The 16850-nt window shown below is 43.4% G+C and overlaps 1 protein-coding gene across 1 annotated transcript in view; it reads left to right on the forward strand.

The window, feature by feature from the left end:
- The first annotated feature begins 328 nt into the window (after positions 1-328).
- LOXHD1 (lipoxygenase homology domains 1) overlaps positions 329-16850 on the forward strand; it is a 140290-nt gene continuing 123768 nt past the window's right edge. Inside the window, exons 1-3 of the mRNA XM_032205982.1 lie at positions 329-737; positions 14862-14976; positions 15986-15997. Coding sequence (XP_032061873.1) covers positions 329-737; positions 14862-14976; positions 15986-15997 — 536 coding nt within the window. The remainder of the gene's footprint in view (positions 738-14861; positions 14977-15985; positions 15998-16850) is intronic.

The following is a 16850-nucleotide window of genomic DNA, read 5'->3' on the forward strand; positions in this document are numbered from 1 at the left end:
AGGTCTCAGCACCGACTGATGAATAAATAATAGCGAAAAAGAAGAAAACCCAAAGATCAGAAGAGACAGAAGGGGAGGAAGAGGAAGGTGCCACCTTCAAGGAGGTGAAGTAAGGCAGGAGGAGTCAGAAGGAGGAGAGCTGTTGGGAAGGACACGGGACTCCAGGACATAGGTGAGCCACAGAGGAGGAAGGACACTGAAATGAGGGCAGCCTGGCCCTAGGTCAGGAGGGCTTCAACAATTGGTAGAGGAGGCAGAACAGGCTGCAGAAGTCAAGTCAAGGCAATTGTGGTGTGTTGTTTAAAGTGTAGGGGTAAAAAACAATGCTATGAAAGAAAAGACCCAAAAGAACAAAGAAGAGGAGGAGGAGGAGGAGGAGGAGGAGCAAGAAGAAGTAGTGGAGGAGGTAGTGGAGGAAGATGGGGATGATGAAAGCCAAAAGAAAAGCAAAAAGAAATCAAAGTCTGAGGACTCAGAGGATGATGGGGAAGTGAAGAAAAAGAAGAAGAAAAAGAAACGAAGAGAGTACAGCAGTGAGGAAGAGGAGGACTATGAGCACAGGAAGAAGAAGAAGAAAAAGAAGAAGAAAGGCAAAAAGAGCAAAGAAAAGAAGAAAGGTGACAAGTCCAAGAAAGGAAAGAAAGAGGACAATTTTTTGGAGTTGTATGAACAGGAGCTTCGGGACTACCACTCAGACTCCTCCAATGCAACAGAGGATGAGTACAACAAAAAAAAAGGTCAGCTCCATTGTTTCCCATTCCCCCCTTGAGCAGGCAGTGGTGCTGTTAGCCCTGTGGATGTCCATCCCAGGACCCTTCCTGGCAGTGCAGGCACTTGTCTTTCCTCTGTAGAGAACATTTCTAATTAAATGAGAATTTTTGCTGTGTGAGATGGCACCGACAGATTGTGTCTGTATTAGCTTTCCAGTTTATGAAGTCTCTTTGCTGTGTGCATGGTACTGCTGTAATTGCATTCTCCTAATTAACATTATTTGCACTGTGGTGCTGCTCAGAAGCTGGATCAGCAGTCAGACTCCCCTGTGTAAGCAGGATGTGTAGCCAAGATGTGTGTTCTTGCTCATGTGCACGCAGCAGGAGTATGCCAGTGACAGCAGCCACTGGATCAGGCAGGCAGTGCACCACTTAGGGTGGGTGTAGTAGCAGGATGCTCAGCACACAGTCTCTCTTGCTGTTGCCAGTAACCAAATAGGTGGGGAAATATGTCTAGTTGTATCTAAACATTAATACTCTGTATGATAAATAGTCTGTTTTATATACACAGGGTACTTTAGATCAATACATGGTCTAGAGAAGGCTCGTAGCCATCTACACTGAGTTAGCTTCTGGAAAAAGGCTGTACTTGAGCATTTTATCTGCTGGGCTTGAGCATTTTGTCTCTTTGTATCTGTACTTGAGCGCTTTATCTGGGAGCCCTGGGTAGGAAGGAGGGTGCTCCCAACCACAGTGGGGTTATCTCCTTATCGGGGTGGGCAGCAAAGAGGTAAAGGACTGCCAAGGGGTGACACCAGCTGCACGTTACCTGTGTAACTGGATCTTGGCAAGGTGCTTAGCCTCTCAGCACTGTGTTAATTGGGGTAATAACACACCTTGTGCATGCCAATTTGGAGAACAGGGTGTGCCTAAGGAGTCTTGTGAAGTATCTCACACTTGTGGTTGGATATAGATTAAATATAATTGATGACTTCTGTAATGGTGCCTTCTGCATGCACTGGGAAAGGGAAAGTGATGCAAAAGGTCTGATGCAGGTAAAGCAAAGCCCGTATGAGTACAATATTCAGGCTGTACACTTAATCCGTTTCATTTGTGATGGCTCTGAGACAACTTCTCCCCCCTCATACCACCATCTTATTTTTTAATAATAGAGGGCTATTAACTTTTGCACGATGCAAAGGGAGAAGTTCCAGCAAAAATCTGTAACAGTTTCCCCATGGTCTTCTGCTTAGTTTGTCAACAGTTTCTCCAGGGGAGGTAATAGTTTGTGGTTAAGTATGTTGAGAAATGAATTAAGCAGGGAATGGATTCTCATACTTCCCATCAGAAATTAAAAAAACTTGGGCCAAAAGCTGTGACACTTACTATTGTGACAGTTCCAGGACCCCCAAGAAACTTTTCATGTGGCCAGACATCCCAAGAGTGAATCATTGGTGGCTGCTTTAGTTCAGGGCCTCTCCTTCCTTAGCTGTGGATTGGGTTTTTTGCACGCTCATTTTCCAGATATTTATGGAAGTGAGGGCAGGGAGGGGAGAAAGGCATTGGGTAGGACGCACCCAAACAATGACCCACTGAGGTTTTCCTCAGTGAAAACCTTCTATGGGCCATTTGGCACAGAAAGCAAAAGCTTAGGAGCAAGCTCTAACTTCCTATTCTCTTGCTTGCGTTGCAGCTACTCCCTTTGCCATGCACAATGCTGTTGATCTTCGCATTTTGATTCAAAGCAGAAGATTTTATTTATTTATTTTTTATTTATTTGTGACTTGGTTCTGGAGGCTGTTGCTGTTTTTCATCCGAAGGGATCACTAACTGAAGGGACTGATGTTGGTCAGGCTTCCAGGAAACGTGTAAACCATGCAAACAGCCTCCCTGCTGCTCTGGAGATGTGGGCTGCCCTTGGTACTGGTGAATATGCAGTAGGGATGCTTTTCAGTTCATGAGCCACAATTTCTTTTGCTGTGAAAAGAAGGGAGATGTTGTAAATGTTTTATAAGCAGGGAGTTGGTGGTGTCTGTGTCATCTGATGTCCTCTTATTGTATTAGCAAGCAAGAGGAGGATTCCCCCTGCCTTTGTCGCATTCGACTGATGACTGAAGAACAAGGTGAATCTGGTTCCCAGGGACAGAAAAGCAAAAGACACGGTGACTGTGTGATAGTGTGGAAATTATAGCAGGCATTTTTAACTCCATTGTAGCTTCTGCCTGTTCCTGTGATCCCGGTGTTAACCAGGACAGTTATTAATAAGTATTTGCAAAGTTTCTACTGCAGAACATCTCGAATCACCAATAATGCTCCTAAGAGGACACGCTGCGTAAAGTGAGGTTAATGGTGCAAGCAGTAGATTTAAAGTGAAGCAGGCATCCAGAGGCTGTTGATATTGCCACCTGGCTGCCTACCTGTCACTAGAGGCTCTGTAGGTCCCAGCTGGCTGAGGCTTAGCATGGATGTCAGAGGCCTGAAACCCAGTCCTTGCAGGAACAACATCTCTTTCCCCATGCTGTCTTCTGGATATCTCCAGGGACTGCCCTGTGATACAGAGGAGGGAGGCTGGTATGGTTATTTATCCTCCTGCTCATGTTTGGGGTCAGAGGACCAAGTGTCACTATTTGCTCTCAGGATCACTTCTCCCAAAGCCTATGTATCTATGGGTTGGTAGGAAGAAAGAAAATGTTTCTTTTCCCAGATCCTTTTGTTCCATGAACCAAGTCTTCCTCCTGGCTGAACTGAGAGCTGCTGGCTGGTGACTCCATCCTGAGCCATCCAGGGGCTGTGGCAGATGGGGGAGAGCCCAGCCTAGGCTGGGGAGCTGTGTCTCTCCTGTGCTGATTCACATGGAAGTGCCCCTGGCTTGGGACCTCTCAGGGCTTCTCTGCTTGCATAGCTGTCACTGAACATTATTTTCTATGCCCAATTGGTGAGAAACTTTTTTTTTTAACCCCTCTTTCTCCCACCAGAATTTCAGAACTGGGTGTCATCCCTTTAGAGTAGCAAATCCCATAGCAAGTTTTCCTTGTCTCTTGGAAGTGTTGCTGTAGTGTGCAGCCAGATCTGCCATGCTGTGCTCACTCAGCCTCCATCTCCAGGGTTCCCAGGAGTGTTTCATAAAGGATGAAAGATAAGGCAACTCCACACATGCGATTGCTTAAATGACAGGTCTGCGTGACAGTAAATGACTAGGAAAGCCGAGGTGGCTCATGATGATAAAGACACTGCAGAGGTCCATGAGAAATGTATGCTCACATGCGAGGAAGCAAGGCTTTGATCAGCTCCCAGGAGAAGTAAGGCTTTGAGGCTGCAGTCCTCTCTTCCAGTGGATGTTGAGCACTTTGTATGCAGTACTGCTGGTTTGTCCACACGGCACGATGATGGGGATGCCAGACCTCAGTGATCTTGGCAGTGATGGTTAATAATTATAAAATGAAGGAAGCTACTCTAGAAATGTATGTTTTATTTAACACATTGTCTCAAACAGTGATGGGAGGAGGGAAATGGCCGATGTTGATTTGTGAGTAGATCTATGAGCAGCTCATCCTTCCTTCTGGATGTGCACCATCCATTTTATTGTATTACATCTATCACACTGTGTTCCTTTAGCAACTGCAATGAAGGGTTGCACAGAAAAAGTGTTCAGGACATGCTGAGTTTATTGCTGAGTTCTCTTGAATGTAATTTAGGAGCAGAATGGAGGAGGAGAGCAAGTGCTGTGCGGTGGCCAGCTCTGGCTCTCCCTGTGCTATATTCAGGACTGGGCAGATGTATCACATACTTCTATGACAGATGATCAGCAGTTGCAGAATTGCCTTATCTGTGCCCTGCACCCACTGATCTTCCCGAACTGAGGTTTTGATTAATATTCTAAACCAGAATCTTCCTCAGAAGACAGATTTTTCTCCTCACCTCTAGGATGAGCTTTGGTTTTAGGTGTAAAATATTCAGAGAAACATTTAGTACCAGTGGCAATTTAATGGCTTGTGATGCAGTGGGACATGCAAAGCCTGCTGCTGAGAGATGGTGTCACACCTGCCTTGAAGATTGCCCTTGTTTACATATCAGTGTTTTCCGTAGTTATACATGATGGTGTGAAATATACATTATGAAATGTGAAATATAAGTTTCTAGATCACTTCTGGAGTTTGCTAGGTGAGTACACCCAGGAACTATCTGGTTGTGTGACAAACAAACTAGTATTAAACTAAATATGATATTAAAGTGTTGGTTAAGTTGCAGGAACACTTTGATATTTTAATTGGGCACCAAAAATATTTGGGTCTGGTTATTTGACTCCCCCCACTGTATACCTGAATAGCCCCACTGGAGAGCTGGAAATGTCTGGATGTGCCCTGCTGAAATGAAGACATATGAATTGGAAATGAGTAGTTAAAGGAGTAGTTAATGGTTAAAATGCTGTAGGGGCTTTGTGGAAAGAATTGCAATGGGTCCTTGTCCTCTGTGGTCGGCCTTCCACCTGCCATGGCTCTGCCGCTAGTCATGCTAAGGGAAATTGGCATCACAAAGCTTTTGGAGCAAATCCTCTGTGGGAAGAACCAGCCTAGGGTCTGGGCCCCTGCAGATGTCCCCTCTTACGTGCAGCTTTGTGCCAACTGTGTGTGTGAGGGGCTGGGGAGGGGATGAGCTTGGCTCCTGTGCTGAGCACTTGTGTGTCCCCCTCCCTGCCTGGGCAGGACTCAGCAGCCTCAGGCACATGCAGAAGCCATCCTTGCCACATGTATGTGACCCTTTGGGGACAGCTCAGCCCAGCTGGCAGCACCAAAAACAGCATCGGGGAACAGCTGTACGTGCCGGGCTGCCAAGTGCCCCCGCAGCTGGTGTGCCGGCTGGTGCCTGGAAAACCCACAGGCGCAAGGGCCGCAGCTTTCAAGCAGTGCTGCTCTCCTCATACCCTAAATATTTAAATGTGAGCAGAATGGTCAGTTCAGTTTTATATCCTTAATTATCTGTGGCTGCTCTTTAGGATGAATATTTTGTTTTTGGACGTTACTAGAAGAGAGTTTCTGAAGAGAAACTGAGCAAGATTTCACTGGGAAGCAGATGTTAAATGTAGATTAATGTATTCAAGTATGAACGTGCTTCCTCCAGCCCTTGTGTCCCTTCAGCCTGGATTTAATTATATGTAGCATCCAAGGTGTAGGGCAAGGTGTCCTCTGGGGAAGGCTGTAGAATCACATTAAAAATAAAAAATAAAAATAAAAAAACACTATTGAATTATTTCAAACTCTTAAGCTGATTGCAATTAGTGTGGGATGTGTGTGTTTTAATCCAAGCTTTTCTTAGGCAGTCCTTCACTCTTTGTTTGGAAGAAAGAAAACTGAGCAGCTGCTCTTGCTCACAGGTACAGCAGTCCCCTTCACTGGTGTATCAAATTCCCCATTTCAGCATCACGCTTGTGATTTAAGGGTTGTGAGTTTTGGTCCTGCTTATGCTTTGTTAAATGTGTCTTTTGAGCTGTTTATCATCCTGTCCCAGGGCACTTGGTCCATTGCCTGAATACTGTGCCATTAAAAAGGCAGAAATGCCCTCATCTGTATGGAAAGCCCAGGCAGAAAGTTGTGCTGAACTGTAAGGCACTATAGCACTATGAACTATAAGCAGAGAGGGAACCAGGGTAAACCATTTTTATTTTTTATTTTTTAAATTCCAGGTTTAATTAATCCCCATGCAGCTTCAAATGGGGTGGTTTATCCATCTAAGTATCACAAATACATTTGTGATGATACTTCAGAGAATGCAAAATAATTGTGTTTTTTTTGCTGGTGAATTAAGTGTCACCGGACAGATATCAGAAAGCACTGGTGGTTCATTGCTGTCAGTGGTGGTGGCTGGTGGAAGCTATCAATCTTTCCTACTCTTCACCCTGGATGTTCAGACCTTCTGTATTTTTTCTGCATTGGTTTGGTACACTCACTTCACTTGATATATGTTTGTATAACAGTATCAGACTTGTCTGATTAACACTCAGTTAACAGAGAAAGGTAGAAAAGGAAGAGATAGGAGGTTGGAAGGTCATAGTTTCTATCAATTCAAGCTAAAAAAATTCTTTTTAAAAGTGCTATTTGGGGAGTAGCAACAGTCTTTCATGAATGATTAAGTTAGGGTATTATGATCAATTCATAATGACATCCAACAACCTGTGTGTGTGTGTAAATATAGCAACACATGCTGCTTGTGTTTATAACAAGCTTCTGGCAGGTATCAGGCCCTGCTAATGCAAAGCATCAACAGGAGCTGGAAACTGTGTCTGAGGAGCAAAAGGTGCCGGTTCCTCAGCTGGGATGTTTAGATGGCACTGTGCCACCCTCTGCCTTGTCCCTGCTCGAGGCATTGCCTGGTCCTTGTGTGCTGATGACTTTGCCAGCTGTTGGCTCACAGCACTGAACACAACCCTACGCAATTCTCTGCCTTAGGATGAGTGGTTTTGAAACATCTCCTTGTCAGCACCTTGTTGTCTGTAAAAGTAACTCAGTTCTCCAGGAACTAATCAGGAGAAAGGCCTTGCTCTGCTCACCCTGGGGAAGATGAAGGATCCAGCCCCTCAGTGCCTTCAGGCCAAGGGGGCCACAAAAAGGGATCTGTGGTGGAATCGCCCTTCCTGCTACCTGGCATCTTCTGGGTATTGGGAAAAGGAGCTGGCAGCAAGGAGAGCATTTCTTCTAAATCATGGTTGTCCGGCTGCCTGGACAGCTAGAAGAAAACAGGGCTCTTGTTGGAGTCTGGTCCTGGAGCAAATGGTGGGGAGAGGTTTCCATTGCATTCTGCAGATGCGTTGTTCTGCTGCAGGCTTTGCTTGCTCAGTATTGCAAATAAAATCAATATTAAATTTTATCTGGGCTGCATTACTTTCCACTAGACAGTAACATCTAACATTGTTGTTCTTGGTCATGATTCAGAGAAACCCTGTGCTCTGGCTGGCCTTCCCTGCCTCCAAAGATAATGAAAGAAGCTGCACAGGTTTTTCTCGCAAATGTTTCTCTCCCCTGAGGCACAGTGTTTTCCTCCAGTGCAATTTAAACTTGAATAACAAAGATGTCGATTGCTAAGCTAATTCTAATTTGCTGTTCCAGCAAAGAACTGATGTTTTTTCCTGGTGGTATGAAAGCAAAAGCACTTTTAAGTGATAGCCTGAGCACCAGATGAAACAAGTTTGGCTTCCCATGGTGCATGAGAATGAATCGCTGATTTTGCAATAGATGATGAAGCATGACAAACCCCAAAATACTGCTACCCCGCCTGTGGGAGTTGGTGGGACAGTACTCAGCTTTGGATTTCAGTTCTGAGAGAGAAACGAGGTTTTGGAGCTCAGGATAATACCAGTACGAACAGACAGTGGTAAGTCTGTGGGGCAGCTTCCCTAATTCATGTCTGTGAAGCATCTCAGAATGCAAGATAGAATAATTTCACAATTCTTTATATAATCTATGAATGGGAAAAATGGATAACAGTGTGTAACTAGTCCAAATAGTTGTGGAAAAAAATCCTTCTCTTTTGCTTTGAGTAATTAATTTGGCATCCATGCCAGACTCAAAAGCTGCTTTTGCTAGAGCATAAAAAGAGCAAGAGATCTCTCATAGTGTGTGAGGCCCAAATCTGTTCACGGTTTAGCCAATATGAATCCATAGCCATTGTGTTCAAGTCAATGGAGTCAGTCAGGATTTGCCCCAAAGAGAACGAGAGAAGAATTTGACTCATTTTGTGTATGACAAGAGATTACCGCTCAAACTGTGACCTGATAAAAACAAACAAAATAATTTCAAAGGCCCATCTTCACAGTGGCTAAAGGATGGTCCCTCAATGAGACTCTAACCTCAACAAGTGTATAACCAGTGTGTTCATGTGCATCAAGAATCATTTGGGCAGCTATAACCTGAAGCAGGCAGCACAGGGGCTTAGAAACTTCCAAGGGATTTTGCATAAATGTCGAGGTGCTCTAAGACAAACATACTGAAGTGCTTCAGTATCAGCCAGGGTGATAGGTGCATTGCATGAATCAGCATTAGGCAAGTCTTGAGAATGTGTGAATATTGAGGATAATCAGTGAATTCCTAACTGGAAAGCGTGAAGTACAAACAACTATTACAGCTGCTGAGGTAAATGCATCCTGATAAATGGATGAGGGTAGGTCTGATAGCCACAGGCTCAAAGCAGTTTGTGTTGTTTTGGGTTTATAGGCAAGATAAAGGCAACATCTGTTTATTTTCTTGTACTGCTGTGGTGTAGGAGGGTTTAATTCTTGCTCGCCTTGTGCATGCAGCCCAGAAGTACAGGCTGGGGTTGCAGATCTCTTTGAGGCAGTAGGTAATGATGATGGAGATGAGAGCTGTGATGGATATGGTGTGTGATGGTGCTTGATAGGTGAGCTCAGGGAGGGATAAAAGGCAGAGGTACTGAAGGGTGGCAGTGCATTGCAGGCTGCCTCCAGGATGCCAGCGTTTCATGTCTGCAGTTGCCCTGGAGCATTTGCATCCTCTGTTTCCTTACTCATGCTCACAGCATGGCTCAGCTTCTTTTCTGCTTTCCTTCTTCCTTACCTAAACTCTTTGACTCCCCACTAGCTTTGATATCCTATTCCATGTGTTAAAACATTCCTCTGACATAACCCTTATTATTTGTTTATTTTTACCCAGGGCCACTAATCTTGCTAGACAAAGTTTTAGGCACCATTATAACCTCTAACTCAGTTCTCACTACTCGCAGTATAAGAATGTGACCCTAGGGGATCTGCAGTCACTGCTATAATTGGTGCCAAGCAGTCCCACGTAGTTGGAGCCAGAGAAAGCCAAATTAATCAGTCAAAGCACTCTTCAACCCTGAAGAAATTCCCTCCCTACTGAGCTAAGGAACTTTTACATGCCTTTTGGCTAGAAGATCTCAGTCTCTGCTTGCTGGTATTTACAGTAATATTTTAGCAACCATTTTGAAGCAAGTGTTTTTCTTCTCTGGCTGTTGAATGGACAGTTAATAGTATCTGCTCTTTCTGCAAGACAGAAAAACAGATGTAAGTTCTTCCAGCAACGTTGCAATGTAACCTGATACTGATTTTATGCTGTCTGTGTCTTGTGCTTGAAATGACTGGTTTTGAATGCTTATTTTCAGAATAGAATCTAGTGTCGATTATTTCCCTTTTTGCTCTTGTGTATGCCCATGAAAAGTAGTAATGGGTTTGCAGTCCATAGCAAATCAGCTCTGCTCTGCTTGCTGAAACTTTCACCAGTTTCTGAAGTCTTAATGCCAGATAGCTGAAGAGTGGAGTCAGCTGGGGATTTGGTATCTACCAGATGAGATAAGTGAACCAAATTCCATTTGATTGAGATAATATTTGGAACAAGAGTCTGTATCAGTGGCTGTATTAAAAGCTTTGTATTGACTTTGCCTAGCCCATTGGGAGAAAAGCAAGATTTGGAGACTAGCCTGAAAACCAAGCATTCCCATATATAACACTGTAGATTACTGTAACTTGACTGTGTCTTGGCACTCAGAATAGGCTGACATTGACCTTAGAGGTGAGACTGTTTGTCGACGAAAAGCACCCACATGTAGCTGTCTTCCTGTGAGCAGTGTCCCACATGGAGATTAATGTTCATACCGGGATCTGGTACTCTCCCTTTTGCTTTTGCGACAGTCCCACCTCTCCTTAGGTGGCCCCTGCCCGTGTTATGTGATGAATTCATCCAACATTGGTAGGAACAACACAAATAGGCAGGAGCATCTTAAGACTGGTTGAATGGCCTGACCAAGTATCAGCTTGGAGGAAGATCCTCCATCCTGTCCCTATCTGAAGGGAAGTGGGTGACCAATGTCAATATTTGTTTTGGGGAATGTCGTTGTTTGCACCTTGTATTTGACCAAGAGGGAAATAGGAGAATGCTAGATGTAAATATCTATCTGTGAATAGAGCCTTCTGCTGAAGTAGGTCTTGATGTGTAAGACAGGCAGAAATCTGTATAAGATGAGGTTTTCATATTTTGGAAATAAAAAATTATTGCAAAACTCTGAAGAAAGTTTGTGTTTCAAATCCTGCTGACCAGGATGGGAAAGTCAGAAACTCTCGAGGTGTGCAGCTGACAAAACATTGTGGTGCCTGTTTAGGAGTGTTGCCTCTGCTGACCCTGTGGAGATGTCAGCATGGTTCAGCTGGCCCTCCCAGACTCTGCTCCAAGAGCAAAACTCTTTGAGGAGCTCAGTGGTTCCTCATTATTACTCTCATCGGTGTTAGCTGGAAGCAGAGCCATTACATGCTGACATCCCATAAATTAGAAAGGGAGGAGGGAGATTTCGTGGATGCACTTGGAAGCTTCAGTGGTAACTATAAAATCCCTATGGATGTTCTTTTTATTTGCATTCAGTGATTGCTTCTGTCGAGCAGGAGTCTAAATGGCAGGACACAGCCAAATCTGGAGTGATATACCGAAACCTTGTTCTCTTCTGAAAAACTTTGCTATAATTTGTCTTCAGCTGTAGGACCACACAACAGCCCCAGGAGATACCCTGAAATGACAATGAGCATCATCGTCAAAGGATGGGAAAACAGCAACCTTTGTAGCTTATTACTTTGCAAAGAAATATTGCATTTTTTTTTCCTTTTTACTTTATAACATAAAATTTTCTTTGGTAATAAGCATGTATTCCTTGAGAGACTGATGCATGGTGATAGAAAGACTGAATAAATATGTGGTCAGATGTATTTACACAGCAGTCCTTCTAAAAATGAGTTAGCAGTTTCTGGCAAATTTGGACAGATATTTTCTATCTGTGGAAGGTTTTAGGGGCTGGCAGTTTTGCACTATAGAGGCAAACCTTTGAGTGTAAATACACTCTTATAAGTGAAAACAGCCCACGTTCCTGATAATCATAGCAATGAGAGGCAAATTCAGACCAACTGAGTGGGGAAGAGGAATGTGGAAATTGATTCAAACAGGGAAGAAGCTTGGAAAGCCTGTGAAGAAAGAAACTTACTTTTCTTCTGCACCCCAGAAGAAAGTAAGGGACTTGGTGGGAAGGGGGAGACCTAACTTTTACGATGAAATAGATATTATACTTGAGATATTTCATTTCTGTCTTTTGTTAATCTTCCCTTTCTCAGCAGGGGCACTGAAGTAGCAAAATCGATCTTTTCTGCCCAGATTCCACATTTGGTTAGAAGTGTGACTTCCACAGAAATCCAATTTCAAGCTTTTCAGCTAATTCAGCTTTATTGTCTCAAATTGTAAAGTAGAAGATGTTTATGCCTGGGATTTGCTAAGGTTGGACATGTTCTCTCAAAGCCAGAATATCCAATTATTCAGGAGAAAACTCCTGGGGTGGTTGAGAAATGTCAGTACTCTGCAGCTCTTGTCTTATGCCACGGATGCTGTGCCCAGTGAAGAGGCTTGGTGTACAAAACATTGCCCCAACAGCTGCCTGACCTTTTCTACCTGCTGGGTCCTCAAGCTGCAGACATACTCCCTGTCAGGATCACACCCATCAGCTGTCAGATCAGGCTGATCAAAAATAAATGCAAAGAAAGAAAAAGACCCGGGATCCAGACCACTGAGCTCTCAGGCTCCTTGCATTTGAAGGAAGCAGATGAATAAGCGGCATCTCCCAGGTGTGTTTTCTAGAAAGATTTAGCATCAGTAGTAGCATTTAACTTTTATTTTCTTCCCCCAGGGGGAGTCCTGGGCCTTGCTCCCATGGCATTGCTGGAAAGCTGTGACATCATTTATTTGCACAGCTGGCAGCACAGCTGTAGTGATGGAGAGGAGGTGGCCAGGCTTCTTTCCTCTCCCAGGGGCACGCTGTGACATGTCTGAAGTGTGCTGATGTGCTGATGTCACCAATCTAGCCGTCACTTTGTCCCTCTGTGCACAGTTAATTAAATCAGTGCTAACCACAGCATATGCTCAGTAATAACATGAGCTACTTGGGCTCCAGCACATCTGTCCTCCACTCCCGGATCTGCTCATGGTGAAAACTGCTGATCCACCTGCTGCCTGCTCACTCCGTGCACAGAGGCTGAGTTTGGGGTTGTGAACCTGAAGTGCAAATTTGTACTCACTTGTGTTTTGAGGCTTCTGACAGCTGTGTGACTCTTGTTGTGGGGACTGGAGAAGGGTCTTGATTTTTAAGGGGGGAGTGTTGTGGGTTGTTGATGGTGTTAGATGCGTTGTGTTGGCTGGTGGCTAGTTTTGCATGCAACACTGTTGATGCACGAGTTTCCCCAGTGCTCTGTGTCTCTGCTGGTGGCTGAGGGTGAGAAGTACTGATGGTGAGATGTACTTACATGAAACAGACATGTTGTAATAAGCTCTGAGATGACTGAACATAAAAAGCTGCTATAAATGAGTGGAGCTTAATGATGCTAGCAGTTTCCAAAGCAGAAATGATGCAGCACTGAAAACCATGAAGTTAATTCACAGTGAATCACAAAGGCAAGGTGGATTGCATGTCCTTCTGTTAACAGTTAAGGCGACCACTGTCTGTCTACGTTGTGCCAAACATCCCCCATTGGCATGTGTGAATGCTAACAGGAGGAAGATTTATGTACAGTGTTCTCATTTCATCTTATATGGAAGCTGTGGATTTCATGTTCTTCTTTGCACTGCTGCAAAGAAATCTCTCCCTCCCTGAGCCCATAAATAAAATATGCCACACCAAAACATTCTTAAAATCTAGCTGAGCACAGGCTATACCTTACTGCAGTTATTATGATACTATCCCCTTTCTGTCTTGTTTGCATTTGTGGAAAGGTGTGGTTAGGAAAATATTGTGGTATTTCATTCTGTCTCACTGCAGTGCATTTCTACTGTAAATGAAGAGTTAGTTCCAATCAGTTGTACCTGAGTGGCCTGGGCTTTGCTCTAGCACTCAGTCTCCAAACCTTTCAGTTAACATTCTGATTTAATTTCCTCTCCAGGATGCTTTGAGCAAACTGTGTGTGTGTGTGGGGGGGGGGGGGGCGGGGGAATGGGCAGAGCTGTGAAGCTCGAAGTAGATAGTCCTTTATGATGTCTTCTTAATAAATGTGTAATATTATAAGTAAAAAATGGGCCCTAATAAAAGACGTGATTCTGATGCATCCATGAAGAAAGACATTTTTACGTTGCTAGGTCTGAGAAATCACATACTTACCAGTCAGGCTGTGCAAGATGAAATGAAGTTTCGCCTTTCCTCTAGCCTATTGGTCTGAGCCTGAAGTAAAATACTGTTACCAACTAATGACCTTCGTATAGCCTAAAGCCAAAAAGAGCTGTCAGGATACTTGGTCTGCTATAAGCAGAGTTTTATAACTTCATCTAGTTCCGTCTGTACCGAGCCCCCCAAGACATGTCCTTCAGAAAGGTGACCTGTTTTCAAGCCCAAAGTGTTATTCCAACTGCACTTACCATCCTGCTCGAGAGATGTGTGTCTGACTGTAATCCAAAGTTATTTTGCTTTACTTTCTGACCATCGGATCTTGCTATACCTTTCTCCACTTGAGCAGAAGCCTCTTTTCTAATTGTGCTTCTCCCAAGAAGGTACTGATGTGTGGTGATAAAGTCACCACTCAATCTACTGCTCAGAAAGCAGAGCGTTGAGAGTCTCAAAGCTCCACAAATTTAGAGTCTAATTTAAACATTTTCCTGTCTTATTCTCATTGTGATTTACCATTTGGTCTTTGGTAAAATCTCCAGAACATCTGAAAAGCAAACTTTCTGGCTGTAGTGATTTCTCAGCTTCATACAAATATATTACCAAAGCAAACAGGGAAGTGTGTATTGCCTTGACATGTGCATAAATGAAAAATGGCTCAACAGCTTTACTCTAACACTTCACATAAATTCGTCTGTTACATATAATACATGCACATACATTATGGGATGGGAGGTGAGGTAGTGTGTGTTCGCAGACAGAAGTGTTCAATTTTCAGCAAAATCTGTCCTAACTCAACCCCTGTCTGCCTGTGTGTCAGCTTGATGTGGTGATTTTCACCAGTTGTGCGGATTCTTAGCAGCGATGATGTTCTCTGTTCAAGGTGGGTGTCGAGATCCATCTCCAGGGTTTGCAGATCTGCTTCATTTTGGGAAATGTCTTGGATCTACATTGCATGGGTTAAGGAATTTCTCCTGTTGTCCTGATATTTCTCTTCTCCTTCCACAGTTTATGAAGTGGTGACAGTGACAGGAGATGTCCGTGGAGCTGGAACAGATGCCAATGTCTTTGTTACTCTTTTTGGAGAGCATGGGATTACCCCCAAGACTCATCTGACAAGCAAGTGAGTATTTGGAAGGAAATCTGTACCCTTCAGGCCTGTTCTTCAGTAACTTTTATTGCTTTTTGATGAAACATAATACTGTGGATATGTGTATGATGGATATAGGGGGAATAAATCTAAAAGGTATTTTGAGATCACCAAGGAAATTTGAATTTTTGCTGTTACATGCTTCCTACCAAATCTCTTGTAAACCTGTATTCCCTTCTGTAGGTGGAAACGTGTGTTCAGATCCATATTATGTAAGGCTCACACTTGAAAGGTGTGGGGATACTTGCTTTTCTTAAAGCTTAAATTAGGAGCTCCCAATTTAGGAGCTGAGAATGTTCGCCACTTTTTCAGAGTGGGCATGATGGTCCAAATTCATATGCCTAAATCCCACTGAAGCCTGTGTGAAATCAGGTACAGAGCGATAAGTGTCCTTAAAGGTTTCTGAAGAGTAATTCAGTGGGTCTAAAGTAAATTTGATGGGTAACCACCCACACCCAGCTGTAGAAAATTGGAGGCAAGCATAAATGGAATAATTTAGGGTGAAAACAGTGTAATTTAGGAAACAGCCTCTCTGCTCTGTGCATAGTTGCACACCCATTGTGGTCCCATCATTCTGTTTTTCTCCAGCTGATGCCAATGCCATCTTCTGTATGCAGCTTCCCAGTTCCTATCACTGCACTGAATGTGGTGGAAAACATATTATATAACTTAAGGTCCTATTATGAGGCTTTTGACTCAGTCCACAATTTTTTTTTAAAAAAGAATAACATCAGGGTCAGCAGTTGCTCACCTCCCATGAAAACAAGGTGACTTTATTAAAAGTCTGCATACACTAATTTCCCCTCAGCCAGATAATTGCACTAAGAAAGTACAAAGTCCTTCTCCACGGGGTCTAGGACAGGCTGTGTGTCTCTGCTTTTCTGTGTTCTTATTGTTTTGGTTTTCTTGAAAATGTGCTTCAGAAATTATTAAGCCTATGCTAATGTCACACGGTAACTTCACATTTTCTCCATTTCTACAGCACCGACAAGAGGTACCTGCACCTATTTTAAATTTTACCCTCAAAAGAGCTTCTCTTCCCAGTGAAGCAACTCAAACATGAGAGTCTGTAAAGAAAATGATATGGGAATGGTAAAGAAAATACATGAAATTTCAGCCCTGTTTGCCATATTTGAAACTCAGAAATCAGAGCTAGCCCAAGAAGTTTTATTATCCCATCATCCTCAGAAACACCAGGGAGAACTTAATTATATAATAGATCTAATTTAATAGAATTTAATTATAAAATATCTAATATATATATATAATAAAATATCTAATCAGTATGCTTTGTTCTGTGATTTTCATCCAGATATCTCAATGAACGTATAAAACGGAGTACCGTTTTTCTCTATTTCTCAGAGAAGGAAACTGAGGTGAGGAAGTAAAAGATGCTGTGGCCCCGTGGCAGGTCAGTGGCTGAGCTGGAAGCAGCAGCAGCTCTGTTGGGGGAAGAGCTGCTTGTGCCCAGACCTGCCTTCAAGTGCTTGGCAAAGCCATCAAAGCAGCGTCTGCTTTCCAGGGAGTTTTCTTGTGGTCAGCATTTACATAAAGAGCCACTTAATTGGGAAAGTGCTCTTCTGCACGTGGCTGTGGAAAGCACCCAATTGTTATCTTTCCAAAATTAAAATAAAATACTGCATGCCCTTTAGAGAAGAAGTCAGGAGAACCCGTAATAGATTTCTTAATCAGCCATAACCTTAAATGAGTTAAGGATGAGTTAACTCATAAATGAGTTAATGGTTCTACGAGTCATCTCAGCCTACTCTTTCCTCTTGTACTTACTGTTTTTTGTGAGTGACCAAAATCAAGGATGCACAGGGTTGATTTTAGGTTGGGGCAGCATC

The sequence above is a fragment of the Aythya fuligula genome, chromosome Z (assembly GCF_009819795.1).
Source record: "Aythya fuligula isolate bAytFul2 chromosome Z, bAytFul2.pri, whole genome shotgun sequence".
NCBI classification, from domain to species: Eukaryota; Metazoa; Chordata; class Aves; order Anseriformes; family Anatidae; genus Aythya; species Aythya fuligula.